The sequence below is a fragment of the Tachyglossus aculeatus genome, chromosome 1 (assembly GCF_015852505.1).
Source record: "Tachyglossus aculeatus isolate mTacAcu1 chromosome 1, mTacAcu1.pri, whole genome shotgun sequence".
Classification (NCBI taxonomy): domain Eukaryota; kingdom Metazoa; phylum Chordata; class Mammalia; order Monotremata; family Tachyglossidae; genus Tachyglossus; species Tachyglossus aculeatus.
In genome coordinates, this window is record NC_052066.1 from 155,932,535 (window position 1) to 155,954,681 (window position 22,147).

General features: G+C 43.3%; 1 protein-coding gene across 2 annotated transcripts in view; it reads left to right on the forward strand.

Annotated features, from left to right (window-relative positions):
- The window catches only part of BTBD7 (BTB domain containing 7), a 57,653-nt gene that overhangs the window by 10,539 nt on the left and 24,967 nt on the right, over positions 1–22,147 (forward strand). For both annotated transcript variants that reach the window (XM_038764220.1, XM_038764304.1), the window contains exons 2-3: positions 18,111–18,298; positions 19,424–20,503. In XM_038764220.1, coding sequence (XP_038620148.1) covers positions 18,217–18,298; positions 19,424–20,503 — 1,162 coding nt within the window. In that variant the 5' untranslated portion in view covers positions 18,111–18,216. The remainder of the gene's footprint in view (positions 1–18,110; positions 18,299–19,423; positions 20,504–22,147) is intronic.

The following is a 22,147-nucleotide window of genomic DNA, read 5'->3' on the forward strand; positions in this document are numbered from 1 at the left end:
GAGAAGTTAAGTGACTGCGCAAAGTCACACAGCTGACAAGTGGTGGAGTCGGGATTAGAACCCACAACCTCTGACGCCCAAGCCCGTGCTCTTTCCACTAAGCCACACTGCTTCTAGTAAGCACTTAACAAATAAGCAAACAGTTTATTAAGCACTTAACAAACACCATAATTATTATTATCATGTTATCATATTATTCCCCTTCGAAGGATTCCCGGACCCATGACAATTTCCGAAATGGGAATTTGGCAAGCAGTGGTCACAGACGGTGTTCAATAAGGTTTATTTGCCACTTAAAAGGCCTAATGATTAGGAAGATGTAGGCTTACCAACTGAGTACCCCCAGACACCTGGACTGGGGGAATGTGTCAGTTTATTATTATAGTGTACTCTTCCAGGCACTTAGTAGTGTATTCTACACACAATAAATGTTTAATAATCTCTCTCTCTCTCTCTCTCTCTCTCTCCCTCTCCCCTTCTTTTATGCATGGTGTGTCTTCTGTCCTGCAAGCACCTGTCATTAGTACCTTGTTTCTTCACCCATTGAAGATGGTCTTACAATTGCTATCATTCCATCAATCAGTTGTATTGATTGAGCACTTACAGGGTGCAGAACACTGTACTAAGTGCTTGGGAGAGAATGATATAACAGTTAGTGGACACATTTTCGGTCCACAAGGAGCTTGCAGTCTGGAAAGGGAAACCAACGTTAAAATACATTTCAGATATGTACATAAGTGCTGTGGGGCTTAACAGTGGGCTGAATAAAGTTTGAATAAAGTGCCCCAAGTTGTAGCCCTCACTCAGCTCAGTTTCCACTCTTACTTCCACCGACCTGAAATTTATTTATTAATTTATTGTAGTTCCTGCTTCCCCTGCAACGTTGTGAACTCCTTGAAGGCAGAGATCCCATCTACTCATTCTTTTGTAGTCTTCCAAGCACTTAGTACAGTGTTCTTCACACAATAAATAGGTGCTCCATAAATACTACAGGCTAAAATTGTAGTGGGCCTTTCTCCTGTGGACTGGATTCTGACCCACCTCCTATATTTTCTCTCCGCTTTCTAGGAAATCTTTATTTTTATGGTACTTGTTAAGTGCTGGGGTAGATAGAAGAAAATCAAGTTGAACAGAACCCCTGTCTCATATGGGGCTCACAGTGTAAGTAGCGCAGAGTGAAATTTAAACCTCATTTTTGCAGATGAGGAAACTGAGGCACTGAGAAGTTGTGACTTGCCAAATTTGCCAAATTCACACAACAGAGTAGCAGAGGAAGTGGGATTAGAATCTAGGGCCTCTGACTCCCGAGCCCGTGCTCTAAGATGCCTCTCCATCTTTCTTTTTATTGACCACAAACACCCATCTTTCATGCCCTGAATGTTGATTCAATGCAGACCACCCGGAGTCATCCTCTAGGGCCACCTTTGAGAGAATGGGTCCCAGCCTTTTCACAGCATCCTTCAGGAATGATAATTCCCATCACCTTTTCTGTAGCGCTTCTTCTGGCACTCTGAGCTGCCCTACAGAGGCCGTTCCCAGGTGTTAAAGGACTTTGCTGGGAGTTTGGGTACAGCTTTGGGGTCTTAACTGGGCATCTTCCAAAAGTTAGTTTCTCTTAGTTGAAGGACCAAAGCCATCTTCCCCAAGTCCACCCATGTACCCCTGTTGTCCGTCAGGGCAGCCTGCTCCCCCCTCAGTTTCTCCCCACAGCAGCTGCCTGAGAATCCAGCCCCCAGAGACCCACTCTGAGGATTGAAAAGTTGTCAATGAATGTACATAATCTTCAGCAAGCTATAATTGCATTTAATTACAGTGGCTTGAGGACAGAATTATAGCCGGTGATCTCCTCAGTTGTCATTGCCCAGACGGAGTCCTACCTAAGCATTTTTGCACCAGTAATTTAACCCCCGTGTTGCTTCCTCTTGCATGCATGTCTGCTGGCTGTATATAAACCTTTTATCATAGCTTGTTGTAGATCATTGCCGTTCAACTGGGCACCTTCATCATCAGTTCTGGGGGAGGTCTGGATATTGCGGGAAGCTGTACCCTTCTCCCTCTCCTGTCCTCCCTCTCCCTCCTTCCGTCCATCTCCAGATTGGTTTGCTCATTTTGGAGCCGTGTGGGAGGATTCTTCTTTCACAGTACCTCCATGGATTGGCACTCCCTATACTTCCCAGACCCTTGGGGCAATTGTCAATCAATTGATCAGTAGTCAAAAATATAGTAGTAATAATTATGGTATTTGTTAAATGCTTACTGTGTGCCAGGCACTGTAGTAAGCACAGGGGAGAGTCCAATAAAACAATATAACAGACACATCCCTTGCCCACAACAAGCTTAGTCTAGTGGGGGAGACGGACATTAATACAAATAAATTATGGATATGTACGTAAGTGCTGTGAGGCTGGGAGGGGGGATGAATAATTTATTTTTATATTAATGTCTGTCTCCCCCCTAGACTGTAAGCCTGTGGACCGGGAATGTGTATGATTATTATTGTACTGTACTCTCCCAAGCGCTTGGTAGAGTGCTCTGCACACAGCGCTAAATAAGTACGAATGAATGTATGAATGAGTAAAGGGAGCAGAAGGGAGTGGAAGAAAAGGAAAAGAAGTCTGTCAGGGAAGGTCTCTTGGAGGAGAAGTCCCTGCAGTAAGGCTTCGAAGTGGTGAGTGGGAGAGTAATTGTCCGTCAGATATGAAAAGGAAGGGTGTTCCAGGCCAGAAGCAGGATGTGGGCAAGAGGTCAGCAGTGAAATAAATGACTTTGAGGTACAGTGAGTAGATTAACAGAGGAACAGAGTCTGTGGGCTGGGTTGTAGGAGGAGAGTAGCGAGGTGAGGTAGGAGGGGGCAAGGAGTTTAAATAATAATAATGGCATTTATTAAGCGCTTACTATGTGCAAAGCACTGTTCTAAGTGCTGGGGAAGTTACATGGTGATCAGGTTGTCCCAAGGGGGCTCACAGTCCTAATCCCCATTTTACAGATGAGGTAACTGAGTCCCAGAGAAGTCAAGTGACTTGCCCAAAGTCACACAGCTAAGAAGTGGCAGAGCCGGGATTTGAACCCATGAACTCTGACTCCAAAGCCCGTGCTCTTTCCATTGAGCCACACTGCTTCTCTAACACAATGCTCAGCACATAGTAAATGCTCAAAACTCTAATCATAATCACAACTATTATTGAAACTGCTACTATAGAAGAACTTCAGCGTCAGAAGTAACAAAACCTAGTATAACAGCCAATAGTGAGGAGTTTCTGTATATTGCGGAAGTGGGTGGGCGACCACTGGGGGTTCTTGAGGAGTGGGGAAACATGGCCTGAACGTTTTTATAGAAAAATGATCCGGGCAGCCGAGTGAAATATGGACTGGAGTTGGGAGAGACAGGAGGCAGGGAGGAGGAGGTTCATATGGTAATCAAGGCGGGATTGGGTAGTATAGGCAGGGAACATGTCTACCAACTCTTGTCTTGTACTCTCAGTTGCTTGAGGGAGAATGCCAGGAGGTCGGAGAGGGCTGGCATCTTAGCCTCCTGCATGCAGAACATGGATTTCCAGTCTTTCAGCTACTTTGAAGTTCCATTTGGCTTCTAATGCTGCCTGGGTCACCATTTCCAGGTCCTGACCACCATCCCAGGACCTCAGTCTCTGGACATGAAAAGACAGGATAAGGGCAACAATTAATTCAGCCCATCAGTGCTATGCACTGAACGCTTACTGTGTGCAGAGCGCTGTTCTAAGTGGGAGAGTACAGTACAGTTGGGTGGGTGGTCATGATTAATTTGACGTGGTCTCTGCCCAAGAGGAGTTTACAGCTTAGAGGGGAAGACAGACGTTAAAACAAATTAAACATGGATATGTACATAAGTGCCTCAGCGCTGGAGGAGGGGTGAATATCAAATATCAATATCTATGTATGTAACTAAAATTCTGTTTATCCTGATGGTATTGACACCTGTCTACTTGTTCTGTTTTGTTGTCTGTCTCCCTCTCCTAGACTGTGAGCCCATTGTTGGGTAGGGACGTCTCTATATGTTGCCGATTTGTACTTCCCAAGCACTTAGTACAGTGCTCTGCACACAGTAAGTGCTCAATAAATATGATTGAATGAATGGATGAATGAATCAAAGTGCCTAAAGGGTACAGGCTGTAGCTGGCCCAAGTGGAAAGAGTACTGGCCTGAGAGTCAGAGGTCCTGGGTTCTAATTCTGCCTCTGCAAGTTGCCAGCGGTGTATGTAACCTTGGACAAGTCATTTAACTCCTCTGTGCCTTAGTTTCCTCTTCTGCAAAATGGGGATTCATAACCTGTTCTCCCTCCTACTTACTCCTTGAGCCCCTTGCGGGGGACGTGATTATCCTGGATCTACACTAGCACTTAGAGAAGCAGCGTGGCTCAGTGGAAAGAGCCCGGGCTTTGGAGTCAGAGGTCATGGGTTCAAATCCCAGCTCCGCCAATTGCCAGCTATGTGACTTTGGGCAAGTCACTTCACTTCTCTGTGCCTCAGTTCCCTCATCTGTAAAATGGGGATTAAGACTGTGAGCCCCCCATGGGACAGCCTGATCACCTTGTAACCTCCCCAGCACTTAGAACAGTTCTTTGCACGTAGTAAGCGTTTAATAAATGCCATCATCATCATCATTCCCTGGGCCTCAGTTACCTCATCTGTAAAATGGGGATGAAGACTGTGAGCCCCCCGTGGGACAACCTGATCACCTTGTAACCTCCCCAGCGCTTAGAGCAGTGCTTTGCACATAGGAAGTGCTTAATAAATGCTATCATTATTATTAGTAGTAGTAGTACAGTGCTTGGCATGTAGTAAATGACTGACAAATACCACAATTATAGGTGGCCCAGAAGAGGGGGCTTCAACAGGGAAGTGAGGGCTTAGACAAGGTAGCATCTTGGGAGAGAGAGGGTTTTAATAAGGCTTTGAGGTTGGAGAGAGTGGAGGTCTGTCAGGTAGGAAGGGGAAGGAAGTTCCAACCAGGAGGAGGATGTGGGCAAGGGGTTGGTGGTGAGCTGGACCATATCGAGGTATAGAGAGAGTAAGCTAGCATTAGAGTAGCCAAGTGTGCAGGATGGGATGTAGTACAAGCGCTTAATACAGTGCTCTGCACATAGTAAGCGCTCAATAAATACGATTGATGATAGTAGGAGACCTGTGAGGTAAGGTAGGAGAGGGAGCTCTGTTTGAGTGACTTAAAGCTGATGGTAAGGGATTTTTGTTTGATACAGAGATGGGCGGGCAACCACTAGAGGTTGTTGAGAAGAAGAGAAATACGGACAGAGTGGCCTTCTTTAGAAAAACGATTCAGGCAGAAGAGCAAAATATGGACTGAAGAGGGGAGAAACAGAAGGCGGGGAGGCCAGCAAGGAGGCTGGTAACAGCAGTCGAGGCAGGATAAGTGCTTCAATCGGCATGGTAGCAGTTTGGATGGAGAGAGAAGGGCAGATTCTAGAAATGTTATGAATTCCGTTTTGAATATTTTAAGCTTGAGGTATTGGCAGGGCATTCAGACGGAAGCATCCTGATGACAGGAGGAAATGCAAGCGGTAAACCAGAATAATAGAAGAGTTTTAACAGTAAAAAGTACAACAGTATTTTTTCCAAAGTTAAAATTCCGAAATCAAATGCTTTGCTACTATCTGGGAGAACAAAAAAATCCTTGTTTGTCGTCCGGGCTTTAGCTCTTCATCTTACCCTTGTTATATACAACAGCCCCACAGCTCTCCCCATATTGAGATCCCTCCTAAAAATCCCAACTCATCCAACAAGCTTTCCCTGATTAATTTCCCACAGCCTTGATTCGTATCACCCCTTCAGCCACCAGTGGCACTTACAAACTTATTCACACTTCCCTTAGCTTTCACAAATATACGTCTACTTAGTGTATCTATTTTGAGCACGCTAATTGGAAATATGTTTTGACTCCCCTGGTTAGAGTGTCCAGCTCCTTGATGGCAAGGGAGCATATCGCTTCTTTATTCAACACTTCCCAGTTGGCTACTACAGTGCACTGCACCACGTGGGCACTTAATACATGCTCCTGCTACAATTTCCTGGCCATCCCAGCCAGAGGAAAAGCCTGTGGAAGTCCTGGTGTTGGGGTGAGGAGAGCCGGGGCTGTTCCACTCCCAAGCGACAGGCTTCTGTGGTTTGGCTTAAGGCATCCAAGAAGGTGGATGGAGAAGAAGGGGCCGATGACCATCCTTGTGGGTGGAACGAGGGGTCAGTTCTGCACTTGTTTCTGTGACAGTTGGATAACTGATCTATTGGCAGTTGGTGTGCAGGATTCTGTTTGTTGAAGTTGGCAATCTCTATGTTATAATGAGAGAGCAAATTGTAGTCGGTGTATGTGGAAGGAACAGTTGGGGCTATTTTGTGTCCATCTGTTAAGTACAACACACTGCACTTGGGAAGCACTTGGAAATGTGCAACAGAAAGGAACCATATTCCCAGTAGGAGCTTACATTCCAACTGCTACAAATGGCTACGGTTTTAAAACCAACTCCAGTTCTATTTTTGATATAGGTTTCGGCCATTAAGGAATTAAGGAACATTCTTCCAACGGCACACATCTGATTTAGTGTGCTCCATTAATGAAGAAACTGCTTGTTTGTACACACAGTGGGTGAATACCACAGGGTGAGTTTTCCTTCATGGACAGTGGAAGAGTGCAACAGTTGTATTGTGGGAGAACTGGGTGTATCAGTATTAACTTCCCCAACATGTTGTTCCAGAGTTGGAGCAAATTCTTTAAATACCTAACCTCAATTTCTCGTCTTCCTGTTGGAATGATTACTCAGTTTTTCCTCTGTGGCGTGGGAAATAAGTAAGCAGTGTATATGTACATACCACATTCTCTCCCACCCTTCCCCCAAACATTGTTTACATATTTTCCTTACAATACATGTGATTGGTATGCTGCTATGGTTTCTCATTAGCAAACTCAAGTTAAAAAAAAAAACCCTCAAGAACACAGTAAAAAATTCAAGATGGACTGAGTAAAAATTAGAGGAATATGCTCAGTCTGTGTGTTAAAGTATAATTTCAGGTTTTTAGGCTTGGTAGGTAAAGAGACAGACTTGTGAAGGGAGAGCCCTGGGCAAAGAGAAACAAACCCTTAGGACAAAGCAAACTTTCCTTTATTAATTTAGACAAAAAGAGTGTGTGTTGCTAAGCTAAGGAATGAAAAGCCAACTGAGACTAAAGCTACTTTGTTTTAATAAAAGTTGTCAGTCACTAAAAAAAAATTACAGTATCAGAGCTTTGATGAAGTCAGTGACATGAAATTTGAAAAAGATGCTACAGCTTCTGGATTGTTTGTTACTCAGTGATTAAAATTTAAACTGTTCTTAACGGTTTAGTTTTTCATATAAGTTGTATAAAGTTTTTTTAATATGTCAGCCTCCAGCTTAAAATTAATCAGTGTTGCCTGTTTTCCCTTCCATAATGCATTTTCTTTCTATCTTGTAACCATCCAAATGCTCCTGCTCTGTTGTGGCATTTTGCAAAACTGTAAGCGATTGGGATAGACTTCCCCCTTCTAGACTGTGAGCCCATTGTTGGGTAGGTACTGTCTCTATATGTTGCCAACATGTACTTCCCAAGCGCTTAGTACAGTGCTCTGCACACAGTAAGCACTCAAATACGATTGAATGAATGAATGAATAGAAATTGCCTAGACAAGGAAACTCATTACCCTTCTAGAAATGGAAAATGATCACTTTTTTCCTTTGTAAGATATTCTGTGTGATGGTATGCAGATATGCTGAACTCCTCTTTGATGTTCTGGTACCCTAGGTTTTAATGTTTCATTGAGTTATTTCAAAGGCTTATATACAAAGCCAGAGGTAGAGCTGCTCTTAACAAAGAAGAGCCGCTCTCCTTGCAAGTTGCAAGAAGTGGTAATTAGAAGGGGAGACCTTACTGCCACTGCTGAGTATCAAACTATGAAGTTTTTGGAATTTCATGTAATATAAATTCATCAGATACGTTAGCCATTATTCAGTAGATAGGACGGAAGCTGGTTGAAGGAGCACGGGTACCACTGAAGCAGGTAAAAGATCCAGAGGTTAGGGTGTACAGTTGTCACTGGTGGGCGGGCTTTGGCTCACGGACCCCAGTTAGGTAACTGTGAACTAGGACGATATTTATTGAATCCTGAATATGAGCAGAAATCAAGGTTATCCAAATAGGTCATCATTTCTGTTTCTCCCATCATTTTTAATTTGTTCTAAATAAAAAGGAAGCATTTATGAGGACCCTGTCCCAAGGGCAATATGACCGGTTTAGCTTGAGAGAACACGATCAGAAAGATCAGCTCTCTTTCCCTAATGGATCCTCCTCTCTCTGTCTGTAACTTTTCAAGTTCATTAGTGTTTGTCCTAGAGCGCTGTCTGCATCTGAGAACTGCTGCTTAATACTTTAGCCTCCTGTTGTCATCCTTGGCAAGGTCTTCACACCAACCGCTCCTACATTTTTGTTGCACTTTTTGTTGGCCCTCAGTGTAGGGGTCTGTCTGCAAAACCCTCCCACTGAGACCAGAACTTCATCTACTATTGTTTGCTTATTTTGAAACTTCTCCCTGAGGATTGTTAGGATCATTAAGGAAGGGAGGTTATGTTATTTCCTTACCAGAACATTTTCACGAACCGGATAGGCTATGTCTCTGTAGGTTGGTTTAAATTCCGTTTTCCCAGAATGGAGAAAGCTAGATGAAATAAACTGTGATTCCAATAAATGTTGCAATTAGAACTATAAATTGTACTGTGGAATGTGTCAGAAAAGAGTACTTCTGGGAATAATGCACGTGCAACATTTACGTATCAGTGAATTGATTTTTGAAAACTTTCAAAACATTTAAATGAACAAACTAAGTTTTACCTATTGCAAAACTTAGGCCATCATTTTTGGCAAAGTTTCTTTTTAAACACTGTACTCACACGGTGTTTACAGAAAGCAGAAATGAGATAAATGACACCCTCTGGGCTCCCTGTTCATATGCATCTGCCAAGCAATTAACACCCTGAAATGAGAAACCATACTCTTCATAGTAATCATTATTTGATTTATCTTGTCAGCAGCAGGAGCAGCAGTGTTCTGCCTGCATCTCCTTCCCACCCCACAAATTAACAAAGTGTGGGAGGATTTTGGGAAAGATTGGATGAAATGTTGAAATAAACTTCACTAACCCAAATACTTTGTGATCTTTTTATTTTATTTTAGTTTCCCTGTCTCGAAAAAATTTCAATCTACAAGTATTGACTCCCCCCCCCCCCAAAACGAAGTTCAATATTGTGTATTAGTCTGAATCAACCTTAAAATTGAATAATGGTGCTGCTGGCTGGATTTTCAGAAAGAAAACTATTTTGGGGTTGCATGCATGAACTACTGTGCCCAGATTTCCAAGAATATTATGATCGTACCCCTTATGACAAGGTGAACAGACCTTTTCTATAAGCATTTTCCTTGGTGATGCAAGTGGCCAGTTGAAGGTAGAAAGCTTCATGTGTTCAAAAATTTAAGCTCACCAAACGACTGACCATATAAATTCTATTGCCTTTAAAAAAAAAACCTGAATTCTGTACCTAAAATGTAAAGTTTCCAAATCCAGGAAATCCAGAATTGGCATAAATTTAAATATTGTGTTAGCCTTGAAGTCTTTTTTAATTTCCAAATATAACTTTTAAATAGGGGCCAAAGATCTATTACATGCTATTGATTTTTCCTTTAAACAGGCCTCTAAATATTTTTGCTTAGTAGCACATTATTAAGTCACCTCCTATCCTGTTGAGGGTCAGGAAATCTCATTGAATTGGATGTCATCCCATTCTTGGGGGGAAGGGCCATCCTGGACCCTTGTCCTTGCACCCCCTACCCTACTTGACACACCCTAATTCTATGGTAGGGGTGCTTAAAAAAGCAGTAGAAAGGCAGAAGGAAGACATTTATTATAACCAAGGCATCTAGGGAAACCTAGACACTGCCCACGTTTACTCTCACTCACTAATAGAAGACCTATTTCTCTTTTACTTTTAGGATTTTTAGCAAGGCTTTGCATCTCTGTGTGCTGCTGGTGGAAATCTAGATATCAGGCTGACCTCCTCCACCTCAAGTTCATCCTTGTGTGCTTTAACTCTGCCCGGCAAAATTATTTCTCCATCCGTATTGATGCCCATGCCCATTATTTTTGCCAGGTGTTCCAGACATGTAACTCCCTCCTCTCCTATCCCTTACTCTCTCCGCACAGTAAGCAATCAGTAAATACGGTTGAGTGACTAATGACCTGGCTATCTATTAAAAAATGGAGACTATCAGGCGTGATCTTCCTAAAATCTCCCCTACTCCTCTCCAGTCCCTCCATCCTCTTGCCCCTTCAACTCTCCCATCCTTCCCAGCACTCACTCAAGAGAAGATCTCCTACTTTCTCTAAAATCCACCCCTTCTCCCTGTGCGTATGACTCCATCCTTTCGCACCTTATCAAAACAATTGCCCCCTCCCTGATCACCATCTTCAACTATTCATTCTCCAGTGCCTTCTTCCTCAGTGCTTTCAAACATGCTCATGTCCTCCCGTCCTAAAAAAAAACCCTCCCTTGGCTCCATGGCTCCCTCCAGTTATCGCCCCATCTCCCTCCTACCATTCAATCAATCAGTTATTGAGCACTTACTGTGTGCAAGGCACTGTATTAAGTGCATGGGAGAGTACAACACAATAATGTAACACTTTCTCTGCCCACAACGAGCTCACAGTCTAGAACAGAAGAGAGACAATAATGTAAATAAATTACAGTTACGTACATAGGTGCTTTGGAGCTGGGGCAAGGGTGGTGAATAAATGGTGCAAGTGGGGGTGATGCAGAAGGGGAAAAGAGGAAATGAGGGCTTAGGGAAGGCCTCTTGGAGGAGGTGTGCTTTCAGTAAGGCTTTGAAAGTGGGAGGAGTAATTGTCGGATGTGGTAAGGGAGGGGGCATTCCAGGCCAAAGGCAGGACGTGGGTGAGAGATCAATGGTGAGATAGATGAGACTGAGGTATGGTGAGTAGGTTGCCATTAGAGGAGTGAAGTGTAAGGGCTGGATTGTAGTAGGAGAGTACTGAGGTGAGGTAGGAGCAGGCAATGTGATTGAGTGCTTTGAAGCCAATGGTAATGTGTCTCTGATGTGGAGGTGGTTGGGCAACCACTGGAGATTCTTGAAGAGTGGAGAGACATAGACTGAACTTTTTTTAAAGGTAAATGTTCTGGGCAGCAAGCAGAGTATGGACTAGAATGGGGAGAGACAGGAGGAAGGGAGGTCAGCAAGGAGGCTGATACAGTAATCAAGGTGGGATAGGATAAGTGCTTGGATTAACATGGTAGCAGCTTGGGTGGATTTTGTGGATGTTGTGAAGGTGGGACTGACAGGATTTAGTGATGGATTGAATGTGTAGGTTGAACCTGAGAGGAGTCAAGGATAGTGCCATGGTTATGGGCTTGTGTGACAGGAAGGACGATGGTGCTGTCTACAGTGATGGAAAAATCGGGAAGGACAGGGTTTAAAAGAGAAGATAAGGAATTCTGTTTTGGACATGTAACGTTTGAGGTGACACGGGAGGACATCCAAGTAGAGATGTCTTGAAGGCAGGAGGAAATACAAAACTGCAGAGAGGGAGAGAGATCAGGGTTGGAGATACAAATTTGGGAACCATCTGCATGGAGGTGGTAGTTGAAGCCATTTGAGCGAATGAGTTCTCCAAGGGAGTGGGTGTAGGGAATAGAAGGGGACCCAAAACTGAACCTTGAGGGACCCCCACAGTTAGGGGGTGGGAGGCAGAGCCCACGACCGAGACCGAGCCGCCAGAGAGATAGGAGAAGAACCAGGAGAGGACAGTGTCAGTGAAGCTGAAGTTGATCAGTGTTTCAAGAAGAAGGGGGTGGTCGACAGTGTTGAAGACAGCTGAGAGGTCGAGGAGGATTAGGATGGAGTAGAGGCCATTGGCCTTGACAAGAGGGAGCTCATTTGTGACCTTTGAGAGGGCGGATTTTGTGGAGTGAAGGGAATGGAAGCCAGATGGGAAGGGTCAAGGAGAAAACCAGAAGAGAGGAGCTTGAGACAGCGGGTACAGTCTGACCTCCTGTGTCTCCCCACCCCAGTCCATACTCTGCTCTGATGCCCTGATCATTTTTCTACAAAATCATTCAGGCCACGTTTCCCCACTCCTCAAGAACCTCCAGTGGCTGCCCCTCTACCTCCGCGTCGAACAGAAACTCCTTGCCGTCGGCTTTAAAGCATTTAATCACCTTGCCCCCTCCTACCTCACCTCACTACCTCCTACTACAACCCAGCTCACACACTTCACTCCTCTAATGCCTACCTACTCACCGTACTTCAGTCTCATATCTATCTCACCACCGACCTCTCAACCATGTCCAGCCTCTGGCCTGGAACACCCTCCCTCTTCACAGCCATCAGACAATTACTTTTCCCGCCATCAAAGCCTTATTGAAGGCACATCTCCAAGAGGTCTTCACTGTCTAAGCCCTCATTTCCTCTTTCTCACTCCCTACTGAGTCGCCCTGATGTGCTCCCTTTATCTCCCGCTTCCAGCCCCACAGCATCTCTGTACATATCCATAACTTATTTATTTATATTATTGTCCGTCTCCCCATCTAGACTGAGCTCATTGTGGACTAGGAATGTATCTGTTATATTGTTGCTTGTACTCTCCCAAGCACTTAGTATAGTGCCCTGCACATAGTAAGCACTCAGTAAAGAAGATTGATTACTTCCTTTTGTACAGTAACTGACCATTTGGTAGATGGCTGTATTATATTTCTGTGAGGAACGTTTTTTGGCATGAATTTCTGTAAATACATTAAACCCTCCGTACATCATGTCTTGGATATAACATTTTAATGTTGAGAAGCAGTGTGGCTTAGTGGAAAGAGCACGGGCTTGGGAGTCAGAGATCATGGGTTTGAATCCCGACTCTGCCACTTGTCAGCTGTGTGACTTTGGGCAGGTCACTTCACTTCTCTGAGCCTCAGTTCCCTCATCTGTAAAATGGGGATTAAGACTGTGAGCCCCAGGTGGGACAACCTGTTAACCTTCTATCTACCCCAATGCTTAGAACTGTGCCCGGCACATAGTAGTGCTTAACAAATGCCATTATTATTACTGTTATTAATAATAATAATAATAATGTAAAACAACTGCTTTTCCCTCCTTGCTAGATCCTTAATTGTACTTTAACCCAAACCTATTTTTCTCAGCCCCTTGTGTTTCAAATAACAAGGTTGTGCCATATTTTAAGTGTCTCTTCCTCTCTTCTGATGAGTGCAAAGCACCCTTCCTTCATCTCATTAATTTTAGTGACATCCTTTGTAAGTAGCAATATGTATCTCTATTTACAGAGAGGAAATCTTGACTTATTATTTGCCCTCGGGAAGGCAAGCTTGGGAGTACTATTTCAGGTCATCTGTTCTAACTAGACTGTTTCTGGAAGGTTCTTGCAATTTGTTTTTCTGCATTTTAAACTCTGTGTTCTGTTTTTCTACAGTGAAGCCAATTAATTCACCCTAGTCCTTTTCTAGTTGAACTAGTTTAGCATGAAATGTAAGCGTAGTGACTGCCAATGTCTGTGTAATTTGCAGCATAATATGCAGCATGTGGTATTCGTCATCTCTTAGCTGTCTGAATATTGTAAGATAGAAATCTCCAAAGAATTGCAAACCATCGTAGAATCGTTCCTGGGAACATCTTACAGACTCTTTTTGAATGTTGGAGAGATATAGGTTTTTTAAAAAATTGGATTATTGTCCATTTTAATCTACAGTAGTAACCCAGACCCTTCAATGAAATTGAGTTTGTTTTTGTGTTTTTACCAACAAATTACGTCCTTATTTGTCTCTTTGGTATTACAAATTAGGGTTTTTTAAATCAAAACTTGTTGAACGGCTAGTCATCTTCAGGCTAGGTCCCTGTCCAGGGTTAAAATAATAATAATAATAATAATAATAATAATAATATTTACTAAGTGCTGACTATGTGCCAAGCACAGTTCTATGCACTGGAATAAATACAAGGTAATCGGGTTGGACACAGTCCCTGTCCCATGTGGGGCTCACAGTCTTAATCCCCGTTTTATGGATGAGGTAACTGAGGCCCAGAGAAGTTAAGTGAGTTGCCCAAGGTCACACAACAGACAAGTGGTGGAACCAGGACCAACTCCGAAGCCCATGCTCTTTCCACTAGGCCATGGAGCTTCTGCCGGAGAAGGTCTACCTGAGTCTTCTAAAGTGCAGCTCTAGAAGCTCAGTAATGCTCCCTGCATCTGTTCCCACAATGTATCATATCTATGATATCATGCCTGGTATCAGAAATAGAATTGGAATTCTGGATGGTTTAGTCCCTTGTTAAGACTTTAATGGTCCAGGAAGGTCTTCCAGGTCAAAGAGTCAGGTGTACGGTACCGTCTGTTTGAATTTGATAGCTTACCTCCTTATCCTGCCTCCGAGTTGGCTACCTCACAGCTCCTATTATGATATGACAACCCTCTTGAATTTCTGATTTGTTTTCCAGTGTCACATGTTGCAGGCAGGCTTCTTTGAGACTTGTGATCTGTTTCCTATTTCTGAACTGTTTCACCCAACAGCGTGGCTCAGTGGAAAGAGCACGGGCTTTGGAGTCAGAGGTCATGGATTCAAATCCCGGCTCCGCCAACTGCCAGCTGTGTGACTTTGGGCAAGTCACTTAACTTCTCTGTGCCGCAGTTACCTCATCTGCAAAGTGGGGGTTAAAAACTGTGAGCCCCCCTTGGGACAACCTGATCACCTTGTAACCTCCCCAGTGCTTAGAACAGTGCTTTGCACATAGTAAGCGCTTAACAAATACCATCATCATCATCATCATCATCATCATCAGTGTCTTATGGTCCTCCTCCCCTCAAGGATCTTGCAGTCTAGTGGGGGAGATAAACATGGAAATACATTTGAGAGAATCAACAATGTCTAAATATATATGCATAGGTGCTGTACTTTTTGCGGGTGGTGGGGTGGGGAACCTAAGTGTTTAGGCTCTTTAGGAGGTGTCAGCTCAACTGTATAGGTGACCCAGTGGGGGGAGGGAAATAGTTGTGAGATAAGAGGTCAGTTAGGGAAGACTTTCTGAAGAAGAAGACTATAAGCTTGTTGTGGGCAGGAAATGTTTCTACCAACTCTGTTGTATTGGACTCGCCCCAAGTGCCTAGTATAGTGCTCTGCAGATAGTAAACCCTCAATAAATACCATTGATTGAAATGAGATTTTTTAAAATAGGATTTTTGAAGGTGGGAAGAGTGATATGCTGGATGTGGAGAGGAGGGGAGTTCTAGCAAAGAGGGAGGGCGTGAGCAATAGGTCGACAAGCGAGCAAGACAGTGAGTATGGTTGGCAGAGGAGCTAAGTATGTGGGCTGGGTACATTCTTTAATAAATATATATTAATACCTACTGGGCAAACGTGGTCTGCCATCAGGAAATCATAAATTATTCTTCATTTCATATACATGTGTAGTGATGCTACCCCTTGACCGCTCACAGTGCCACCTTACTTCATTTGATCATAATCTTGCCTCTTTTCCTATGACCCTTGGCTTATAAATTGTTTTTTGTCATACATTTTCTACCAGCCCTCTTATTAATGTGCCCTGGAATCTAGTAACGAGCTGCAGTGGAAAAGTGAAATTTTAGGAGGGAAAAAAGTCTGCTTTATATAGAAGTGCTAAATAAAGAATTAGTTTGATTATGTATTATGTATTTTAGACTGTGAGCCCGCTGCTGGGTAGGGACTGTCTCTATATGTTGCCAACTTGTACTTCCCAGGCGCTTAGTACAGTGCTCTGCACACAGTAAGTGCTCAATAAATACGATTGATGATGATGATGATGTAGCTTTCAGCATATTTGGGGACTGCAATAAATTAGCTGAGGCAGGTAAAATGTAAAAAAAGGACAAATTAATACATGTTTTCCAAATTAGAAAAATTAATATTCAACTCATTACTTGCAGCTGAATACAGATTTATTTGGATTTATTTTCCCTGGCATCAAATGGTTTTTGTTTTTTTTTGTTTTTACTCTCTGCAAGGCTGATTTGGAATGCCATATTATGTTTCAGCATCTGGGTTACTAGGTTATTCTCACTGCCAGTGAGAAATACTTGTATTCTGTTAGAAGCTTTTCAGCAGGCAGACTTTTGAATTGGCTCCCCTCCAAAACACGCCTTTGAATTTCTGTGTGTGTTTTCCCCACTCCAAGTGTAGTCTAAAAGAGCAGAACATAGATAGGAACATAGTCAATGCCAAACTAGGTCGGTATAATGGCTTATCTAACCAACCCAGTGTTCAGTCTGTCTTCACAATGGCCCCAAAGAATACTTGAGGGAACGGAGAACTGTCCTCTTTGACAGTCAGCTTTAAGGATACAGGTCTGTCTTCAGACAGGTGATAAACAATTCCTGTTTCGAATGTAATACTGGAGAAAAGGAAAAATCCAGTGTGTAGGTCTTTTGATATCGACCCAAAATATCTCAAAGACCAAATAAAATTTGGTCTTAACAGTGTTTTTAAAGCGGAGGAATATTAGATGCCTTTAACGCATCATTGGCAAGAGTTGCCACTAAGTAAAACTCTGTAGGAAAAATTCATTTTTACAGAGAGGATTGGCAACTCGGACTTGGAAATAAGTTTGTCCAGTTACGGATTCCTCTAACTGCCCTCATTAAGTAGGTCATCAGAACCCTCACCACACCACCCTCAGTCATTCCCCGCCTTATTTATTGCATCAGTAGAGCAACATTGCTGAGATTTGTGTGTCGTCTTTGTAATGAACACAAAGAACTGAGCCTCCTAACGCTTTGTGAAGAAAATAATAGGGGAGAGCAAACCAACCCTAGAAGGAGCATAATTATCATTATTATCAGCAATATTTATTGAGCATCTGCAGAGGGCAGAGCACAGAGCTAGATGCTTTAAGGAGCAAGTAAAAAATGTGGTCTCTGCCACTGAGGAACTTACAGTCTAATGGACGATACAAGCAATCATAAATTGCTAAGTATGCAAAAGGTAACAAGAGTAAATAATAATGATGACATTATAGTAAGCACTTTACTGTGTGTTAAGCACTGTTCTAAGTGCTGGGGAAGGTACAAGATAGGTCAGACACGGTTCTTGTCCCACAGAGGGCTCAAAGTCCAAGGAGGAGGGAGAACAGGTCTTTAATCCTCATTTTACAGATGAGGTAACTGAGGTACAGAGAAGTTAAATGACTTGCCCAAAATCACTCAGTAAGCACGTGGCAGATCCAAAATTCGAACCCAGGTCCTCTGACTCCTGAGCTGATGCTCTTTCCATGAGGCCTTGCTGCTCAGTGCATAAACTCAGTTGATTAAAAATAGAAATAAACAATTACTAAATTGTATATAGATAGAAATGTTCAGGTAGCTGGTGTGTGATCGGAAAGTTGGTTATAGTATTTATTAAGTGCTGAGGTATCTACAAATTAGAACAGTTCAGACACCGTCTTGGAGGGGGAGTTAAGGGGTGCTTGTGGGAAGAGTTGATGACTTTTTCTTTTTCTTGTTCTTTTTTCACCTTTCCCTTGGAGATGAGAGAGGGGAGAGAGAGAATTTGGTAAAGCTGATTAAGGAGCACTTCGATGAGAGAGTCAGAGAGATTTGGAGATGATATATGAACAGGGCTTAGAAGACCAGAGAGCTCTGACATGGCCGCTGCAGCAGGGGTTCCTTTCTAATCCCTTACAATCACCACCACACCTTGACTCCTGACAGGGTCCCTAACTAGTATTTGAAACCATTGATCTTGTTATTTTCCTTCTCAAATTGGAAGCACATTACTGTTATACCCTATTTGCAGTCTTAAAAAAACAATTCACTTGGATTCGTGATACCAATCTGAAGATGTTCTACTTAATTGCTGGAGTTTTTCATAGAAAACTAGCCTTTGAAGCATTTTTACACAAGATGTAGAAAATTAGCAGTTTATGCAATTTTTAGTATGTGGTTACATTTTGAAATGAGGTTTAATGAACCGGTCAGGTAAAACGCTAATTGTGTTTTTGTTTGCTATTCAGAAATGGATGAAAAGAGCCTGCTGGATCCAGGGTTGAAGGTTCACAATGGATTTCGAGATTGTACTCTGAAGAGCCAGCAGGCGGAATGCCTGAGTGACTGAAGAAAATGGGTGCTAATGCATCTAACTATCCCCATTCATGTTCCCCAAGGGTAGGGGGAAATTCGCAGGCCCAGCAGACATTTATAGGTAACTTTCTTATGTTTATTCTGGATTTGTAATATCTTTGAGTGTTTTATTTCAGAATGTCAGTAAACCATTCATAAGAGAAGACTGTAGGTCAGAAGATGAAGAACAAGCAAAGGAAGATTTTTCTTAAAGCTGTATTCTGAATTTGGGTGGGGTGTGTGTGTGTGTGTGTGTGTGTGTTTTCCTGAGAAAATGAGGGCTAGCTTAACTAACTTCCATCCTTGCGGCATTCATAATTCTCCCATAAAGCATGCTTTCACCACACAGAATGGCTAGAATGCAACTGGGGAATGTTATTCCAGTAAGGTGCATCAGGTGGAATGCGATGTTTGAAGAAGCAACTATTGTGAATCTATGTGATGTCAATCAAGTGTGAGTCCTAAGGTGGCAAGGTTTTCTTCAAGAATGTAACTCCCCTGTTGTAGAAGAACTGACAGTAGAGTAGGTTCAAAGTTTCAGAGCAGTCGGTGCCCTCATGCCAATCTTTAGGGCCTGCAGAGAGAGTGAGCAAGACAGCCAGGGATCCTGGAGGGAGGTGTTGGAAGAAGATTATTGTGACTTGAGAGACAGGGTGGCGGGGTCTGTCTTCCCTGTTGTGGAGAAGGGAGGGGCAGGGTCTTTCCTGAACTGGCTCTCTCTCCTCCTTACCACCCCTTCTGTCACTTGAGGTGACTTAGACTCGTTCTAGGTAGAAATAATCTAGAGGTCTGAATCCAAGAAACTGCTCCTAATTAAAATAAATAGTTTAGTATCTCTGTTCCAAATATGGCCACCAGTACTCATGAAAACTAAACACTTAGAAACTGTATTTTCTTCAGGAGCAGGGGACTGACACTTTTTTTTGATAAATTATCAGCTAACTTTTCATCTGCTGTAATTTTTGTAGTTTAACACTAGATTGGATTGTTTATGCGTTCCAATGAAAAAAGCATCTTTCCTACCCCATACAGACTGTGTAGCCTTGAAATAGGAACCAGAAAAATTTCATTTTTCAGGTTATCCAGGGTGACAGGCATGATCTTCTTGTTCATGACAGTAAGACTGAAGTGAGAGCAGGGAAAAATTTGGGAAAAATTGCTTCCTTGGTTTATTTATTTTGGTAAATGTCTTCCCCCCCATCTTCAGGAACATCATCCTATTCTCATCAAGGCTATGGATGTGACTCCAAGCTGTATAGCCTTGACCACGGCCATGAGAAACCACAAGACAAGAAAAAGAAAACCTCCAGCCTTGCCACCCTCAAAAAGAAATTTATCAAACGAAGGAAATCAAGTCGGTCTGCCGATCACGCGAAGCAAATGCGAGAACTCCTCTCAGGATGGGATGTTAGAGATGTTAATGCCTTGGTGGAGGAATATGAGGGAACCTCAGCCTTAAAGGAGCTTTCTCTCCAGGCCAGTTTGGCCAGGCCGGAAGCCCGGACATTGCAGAAAGACATGGCTGATCTTTATGAGTACAAGTACTGTACTGACGTAGACCTAATATTCCAAGAAACCTGCTTCCCCGTGCATCGTGCCATTTTAGCTGCAAGATGTCCATTTTTTAAAACGCTGCTCTCGTCTTCTCCTGAGTATGGAGCAGAGATAATAATGGACATCAACACAGCGGGGATCGACATGCCCATGTTTTCTGCTCTGTTACACTACCTTTACACGGGAGAGTTTGGAATGGAGGACTCAAGATTCCAAAACGTTGATATGCTGGTGCAGCTTAGTGAAGAGTTTGGAACACCAAATTCCCTTGACGTAGATATGCGTGGACTGTTTGATTACATGTGCTATTACGACGTCGTCCTCAGTTTTTCATCCGACTCGGGTCTGGCGGAAGCTTTTGCTGGAAATCAGAACTGCTTAGATGAAGAGCTTCGAGCTCACAAGGCTGTCATTTCGGCCCGGTCCCCGTTTTTTCGCAACTTACTGCAGAGGAGGATAAGGACAGGCGAGGAGATCACGGACCGAACGCTGCGGACTCCCACTCGAATTATATTGGATGAGTCTATCATACCAAAAAAATACGCTAAAGTTATTCTAAACTGTATGTATACCGATGCGGTGGACCTCTCGGTTTTGCATAGCAGCCCTTCTGTGGGGAGCCTCAGTGAAGTTCAGGCCCTGGTGGCAGGAAAGCCCAACGGGACGCGAGCAGAAGAAGCAATGGAGCTGTACCACATAGCGCTCTTCTTGGAATTTAACATGCTTGCACAAGGTAGGCGGCCTGTATAAGACGAATTCTTGAAAACCAAATTAAGGGTTGTCCCAGTTGAAAGATGAATTTATAGTCTTAATCTGTGGATAATTATTAAAAAGGTTAAAATTTCCTTGCCAGAACTGCCTGGGAGACGGGAAGACTAGGTTTATCCTGTGAGCGTCTGGATCACCTTAATTGGGGCAGAATCTGGGCTCCTCGTGTTGCCCATGTTTAGTGAGTGACCTGTATCAAGTCAGAAAACGCAGCGGTGCCGCTGCTTCTACTAGCAGTCTCCGTTGTCCGGGAGATCTTGGTTACTCAGCCCTTGCTTGAGTTTTTTTGTTTGGCCCTGCATTTCTTGTAATGTTGTGCTTGGAGTGATGGGATGATTCAGTATAATGCAGATTTGTTACAAGGATCAAAGTCCTTCACCGAACAACCTTTTCGTTTTCACCATGTTTGGGATTTAAAGTTAAAAAATCCCGTCTCTTTAATAGAGAACTTGCAGAAAATGTATTTTCTCATTTATTGACTCTAAAGTGTGAAAACTAGTTAGCGGTCCAGATTGCTGGGTGCGAAAGATCCAAAGGGATTGATGTAAATTGCATGAAGGAAGGCGGTGTTTGGAAAATGGCTCATGGCCCGGGAGAGGTGGTCTTGGCGTCGGATCTGCCGTTTGGATATTCAGTCCTTAGAGGGGCAGATGCGTTGCTGCAGTAACAGAGAAATGCAGTGGTCAAAGGGTGCCTTCAAAGGGCTGCAGAAGAACCAGCGAATTTGTCTTCCAACTCTGTAACATTGTACTCTCCCAAACCCTTAGTACACTGCTCTGCACACAGTAATTGCTCAATAAATACCGTTGACTGGAAACCAGTACTGACTTCTGCATGTACGCTCTGGGATCAGCCCATCGTGTGCGTCTTTGTGCCTCGGTTTTTCACGTGGCGCGCACGCACAAACACACACCCTGGAAGTGACAGGACCGAGGCTCGTCCCTCTTAGTACAATGCCTGACACTCAATAGGTACCGAATAAGTACCATTTTTGAGATGGAAAGGTAGGAAGAGGAGGCTTAGAAGGGAAGATGAGAGGTCTAGTTTTAGACATTGAGGTGCCGGTGGACATCCAAGTGTAGATGTCTTGGAGGCAAAAGGAAATTTGAGATTGCACAGCCAGCCCCATACCACTTATTCACAAATCTTTAATTTATTTATATTAATGTCTTTCTCCCCACCCCTAGACTGTAAGCATGTTGTGGGTAGGGAATGTGTCTGTTTATTGTCGTATTGTACTCTCCCAAGCTCTTTGTATAGTGCTCTACACATAGTAAGTGCTCAGTAAATATGATTGAAGGTTGGGCTAAAGGGGCAAACCAGGCTCATAAGCTTGGCAAGGGGGAAAAAAGGGACCAAGAGAGTTATCCCTTAACCTTCATGTTGCCAAATTGTACTACCAAATAAATAAAACTTTTCCCCCAAATTGGAGCTATAGAAAGTGCCGCACTGGATGGATCCTGCCTTCCAGCAGTGGAACCAAAATACGTTTGAAGGACTGGTACAAGGGTAGCCTTATTGTGGGCAGAGCACTGTACTAAGCACTTGGGAGAGTACAATATAACAGATTTGGTAGACCTGTTGCCTGCCCAAAAGGTATCTAGAGGTA